Source organism: Nicotiana tomentosiformis, chromosome 9, assembly GCF_000390325.3.
Source record: "Nicotiana tomentosiformis chromosome 9, ASM39032v3, whole genome shotgun sequence".
Classification (NCBI taxonomy): domain Eukaryota; kingdom Viridiplantae; phylum Streptophyta; class Magnoliopsida; order Solanales; family Solanaceae; genus Nicotiana; species Nicotiana tomentosiformis.
This window is the reverse complement of record NC_090820.1, coordinates 18166906-18172728: the sequence shown is the minus strand read 5'-3', so window position 1 is coordinate 18172728 and position 5823 is coordinate 18166906. Positions and strand designations below refer to the sequence as shown.

General features: G+C 35.2%; 1 protein-coding gene across 1 annotated transcript; it reads right to left on the bottom strand.

The window, feature by feature from the left end:
• Positions 1 to 838: 838 nt before the first annotated feature.
• LOC138899468 (phylloplanin-like) lies at positions 839 to 2080 on the bottom strand. Its single transcript, XM_070185949.1, has 2 exons — positions 1809 to 2080; positions 839 to 1295 (listed from the first exon to the last, which is right to left on the bottom strand). Exons 1-2 carry the CDS (start codon positions 1972 to 1974, stop codon positions 997 to 999), a joined length of 465 nt encoding a protein of 154 aa, XP_070042050.1. The 5' UTR covers positions 1975 to 2080; the 3' UTR covers positions 839 to 996.
• Positions 2081 to 5823: the final 3743 nt, after the last annotated feature.

Here is a 5823-nt window from a genome sequence, read left to right as displayed (position 1 = left end):
TTTCACTACCGTCCAAAATCGCTAAAATTTCAACTTTCGCCAATTCAAGCCTAATTCTACTACGGATCTCCAAATCACATTCCGGACACGCTCCTAAGTCCAAAATCACTTAACTGAGTTAACAGAACCATAAAAATTCAAATTCGAGGTTGTTTCCCACAAGTAGACATCCGATTGACTTTTTTCAACTTAAGCTTCCAATTAAGAGACTAAGTATCTCAATTCACTCCAAAACCACTTCGGACCTAAACCAACCAACCTGGTAAGACATAATACAGCTATAAAGCATAAAAGAAGCAGAAATACGGGAAACAGGGCTATAACCAGCCGGGTCATTATATTTCGGCTTACCTAATAATATGATAGGCGCCATCACGACAGGTTGAGATTTGGGTCGTGATGTAAACTTTTATTTTCCCTTCCCTAGAGATGTTATTGATATAACTAATAATATATATCTTTTTTCTCATTAATCCCACCAAGCATGGTGCCTCTATATGGGGTATTATACCTTGCCAGATACTTTATTGGGTCCTATTATTATATAACTTTGAATAAGATATTATTTTTATTTTATTCGTTATTTTTATTAGTCTTTATTATCTTATCGTTTGACCGACATTATCATCTTACAGTTTCTTCCTTAATTTTATCTTATCCCGCTTTCACTATATTCTCTTTTTATGTCCCTTCATTCTTATTTCACGTGTCCTTATTTTTGTAGAGCCGTTAGGTCGAAGCTCATTCTGGAGTCATTTCCGCATGTATGAAACAAAATATAAGAAGGGGTAATAAATAAGAGAAAGCTAAAAACAAAATAATAACACACACAATACGATTAAATGGCTCCAATATAAAATTTGCAAATATTATTTGCACTTTATTCACTAGTAGAAACAACTGTCCTTATTCATACAGTAAACAACTGGCCAAGAAGGTTAACTAGCTGATGCATAGTAGTAGTACTAATTAAGTACTAGCAGGCTAACTCGTTCACTATAAAATGAGGTTAGGATTAAGTATAAAACCAGTAGGACCTAAACCGACATTAATAAGACCGCCGAAACCGCCAATACCGATATTTACAATTCTCAAGGATGATGCCAAAAGCCCAACAGATGGTAAGCTCGCGTTACATGTTGAGAGTGGAGTTGCAACTACTAAACGACAGTTGGACAATAGCAATGGCAAAGTATTTACACGAGGATCTACCACCAAGGAAAATACTCCCGATCCATTTGTTATTGTACTTGATACCATATTTCTTGTTCCACACCTCAATTGCACTGTTGCATCTGCAAAGTTAAATGATGTTAATATTATTTACGTAATTAGATCAACTTTGCATTTTAGCTGACATGTTGAAAATAAAATTAATTATGTAAATAAAAATATATTATCTCACTTTTTAGACTTTTAAATGAAATGATCATACAGTTTAACATGCTGAAACGTCTTATGATCGGGCCATATGCATCTTATGACTGCGAGTGTAGGATTCATTCGCCTCAAGTTACTCTATATTTATACATCCTCACCCATTGTTATGAAAGGAATAATAGATGTCGTGTTATTTCTCTTACACTTCAAATCATTAAATCTGCATAAATATTAAGAAAGTTTACTTGTAGTTATCTCTTGGATCATCTGACCGTGTGTATATACTCATATATCATAGGTTAATAATGCCACTTACGACATCTATCATAGGATTTAGTGTATATATAGAGCTAATTTATTATTCGATTGGGGAGAGTTCTCTTTTGGTATATATATATATAAATAGGTCTACGTACAAAATAAAAAACTTACTAGAAAAAACTTGGGGGTGAGTCCGTTGATGACATCTAAATTGCCGTTAACGCTACAAAGTACAACCCCACTTATACGTATTGAAACAAGTTGGGCAACAACAGCGGGGGTTGCGATTAATGCAGCCAAAAGGAAAATCATGAACATTTTTGCTAAAGCCATGGCAGTTATTTTGATATGTGATAGTTATTGCTGTAAGAAATTGTGTTGCTCAATTAAGGTGTGTGCATGACTAATTTATAGTAAATATCATCGGCTGAAATTTCAAAACCCCTAATCCACTTGTTGTGAAAGTGGATTATAATGTTATTACGTATATATTTGAATGAACTAATTGAAATTTTAAAAGCCCTAATCCACTTGTTCATTGCTATATGAGATATCGGTGGTCACTCTGGCTATAACTACATACAATTGATGTAAACTTCAATAATCAATAGCAGCACATCCTTTACTTCTAAAAGTTACTTACTTTGAAAAATAATTTATGTTTTTGGCAAATTGTTTTGAAAGTATTTGATAAACAAATTGTGTTTGGTCATGTAATAACCCGATAACTTAAGAGTGAACTTTAAAGTTATTTTGTTAGTTATAATTTATTTAATTTTTATAGGTATTAATATGCATGTACATATATTTTTTTAATTGAAATTATTATTTACTATATAATAATAGAGTGGGCCAAGCCCATCAGTCTAGTTACATGCTAGACCTAGAAGGGAGAAAACTAAAGTAACAAATACTATGTGAATAATTAAATTTAGATAACCAAGAGAAATTCACTACAATGTAAGAGGGCTTTTCGGCAGTGGCATGGAATCTCTTGAACCGTTGGTGGCGTGAACTTAGAGTGCTAGAAATAGTGAAATATTCTTGCAAGTTACAACTCAACCGTGATAGCAAGGTATAGATTTTATTTTATCACTATAGCTGTATTTTTTGAATTAATCTAGGAGAGATATTATTAGTTCTTTTTGTTATAGTGACAAAGATCGAGTTGGGAACAAAGTGGTCATGACAAACAATTTGTAAGGCCTCGAAAATATAAGTATAATTTAGTAATAAGAAACTTACTATTTAGTTAGGGGTGTACATGGACCGGGTTGGTTCGGTTTCTATTAAAATTAAACCATTTATATCGGTTTGGATTGGTTCGACTTTGTCGGGTTTCCAGTATGTTTTTGTTATATAAATTTTATTTTATTTTCTTTTGTTAAATTTTTTATATGTATATATATGTCTAGTAAAAATTAAAAAAAAAAAATAAACATATGATCTATTAAAATAATTTTATGGGAGAATATTTTCAGTAACATATAATAGTTATTTTTTTAACGTCTCACAATAAATTTTTCTTAATGTACACTTTCAAGGTTAACCAGATTTAATAATTAAATATAAAAATTAATATGATACCTAAATTATTTTCTATTTAATTTTAAATTATCGAAATACCACTTCAAATTCAAAAAAGATATACGAATTTAATAGATCTTGACATATTATCACGACCCAAATCCTAACATGTCGTGATGGCACCTATCGTGATATTAGGCAAGCCAAAATTTTCAAAATTTAACAGAAGATGAATAAAAGTAGTTTTTAAAAGACAAAATTCTCATAAACGGAGTAAAAATCCAAAACACAAATGCGGAAACAATTCCCAAATCGGGGTGTCACTAAGGTCATGATCATCTATACGTCACAAGTCTAGAGAAGAAATGTCTATGAAAGTCTGGGTCAAATACAATAAAAGAAAATGATAAGGAAGGAGAAACAAGGACTGCGAACGCCAGACAGCAACCTCGAAGTCTCCAACGATCAGCTGTGCGAAATATCAATACCCACTGTGTCCAGAAACACCTGGATCAGCACACGAAGTGCAGGGTGTAGCGTGAGTATAATCAACTCAGTAAGTAACAATACTAAATAAAGAACTGAAAGATAGTGACGAGCTACACAATTATAGTTAAATTTCAGTAGTCTCAACAAAGAAAGTAGACATGCTTTCTAATCCGGTAATTTAAGTCAAATCAGTTTGTACATGCCAAGTTCAAGTAAAAACCCGGATAGAATATCTCTTAGATGTTTCAAAAAAGTGACATATAGCAGCTAAGTGCAACAATAATGAAGTCAAGAGCATTCTCTCAGAGCAACAGTCACTCCATCTTTCTCAATAGCTTAGCACTCAACACTCGTACTCAGTAGGTACATGCGCTCACTGGGGGGGGGGGTACAGACTCCGGAGGGGCTCCTACAGCCCAAGCGCTATATCCGCACGGACAACTCACGTGCTGCACGGACAACTCACGTGCCACAGTATAAATATCTGGATCCGCACAGACAACACACATACTATGGTATCAATATCTCACAATCAGGCTCTTGGCCTCACTCAGTTATCAACCTCTCTAGTCTCACGGGCTCTCTGAAATCAGGAAAATCAGCCCAAAACAGAAATGATATAATGTATCAATATGGAATAACAGAGACTGAGGTATGATATGCAAGTAAAACAATGACTAAGTACAAGTAGCAATTAGCAGGTAATTCAACAGGTATCACGGCCTCTACGGGTCCCTACAATACCAACACATAGCCTAAACATGATTTCTAACATGATTTACAGTCTAATTTCTATAACACATGGAGAGCATATAACTAACAATAAGTTATTCAACTTTACAGTTCCATGGAATGGACCAAGTCACAATTCCTACAATGCATGCCCACACGCCCATCATCTAGCATGTGCGTCACCGCCAAAACAATCACATAACAAATAATCTGGGGTTTCATACCCTCAGAACCAAATTTAGAACTATTACTTACCTCAATACGAGCCAAAACTATACTCTAATATGCCTTTGCCTCGCAAATCAGCCTCCAAATGTCCCAAATCTAGCAACAAGCAGTATAATACAATCAATACGGGCTAAACGAATAAATTACACAAGAAAAATACGAAATTATGAATCAAAATCCGAAATCAGCTTCAATCCGGCCAAGGGCCCACATCTCGAAATCCAACCAAAGTCACAAAACCCGAAAGCCCATTCAACTATGAGTATAACCATAATAAAGTCATCAAAATCCGACACTAAATCGACACTCAAATCCCCAAAATCAACTATCTAAATCCCTAGCCTCAAATTCCCAAATTACACCTAAAAAACACACTAACTAGGTGGGAACATCAATGGGGAAACATAATTATTGAATTTTTTTTACGACAAGTGACTTACCTCAAGAATTCCTTCAAACTCTCTCTAAAAAAGTCGCCCAATTCCGAGTTAAAAATATTAAAATGAAGCCAAAATCGTGAAACCTAGCATTTATATGTTTGCCCGGTCAAACCGCACCTGCAGTCCAAGAATCTGCTTATGCGGTCCCGCTTTTGCGGTGAAAAATCCGCTTCTGTGGAAGTCACTAATCCCAACTACCTCTGCTTTTGCGCAATCTCAGGTGCGGAAAACCCATCACACCTGCGACCTTTGCTGACTCCCTTCAACTCCGCACCTGCGCTCCACCTGTCGCACCTGCGGCAAAGACCCTCGTAGGTGCAATCACATGAGCAGAAACAAAACATCAACTGCTTCTCAAACTAAATTCCAAGTACGTTAATCACCCGAAATCAACTCGAGGCCCCCGGGACCTCAATAAAACATGCCAACAAGTCCCAAAAACATTATACGAACTTAGTTGAACCTTCAAACCACCTCAAACAACATCAAAAACATGTATCGCAGCCCAATTCAAGCCTAATGAACTTTGAAATTTCCAAATTCTACAAATGATGCTAAACTTATCAAATCATGTCTGATTGACCTCAGATTTTTCCAACAACTCACAAATGACACTACGAACCTACTCCAACTTCCGGAATCCCAATCCGACTCCGATAGCTAAAAGTCCACTCCTGGTTAAACTCTCTAAAAATTTAATTTTTGCCATTTTAAGCCTAATTCTACGACGGACCTCCAAATCACAATCTGGACATGTTCCTAAGTC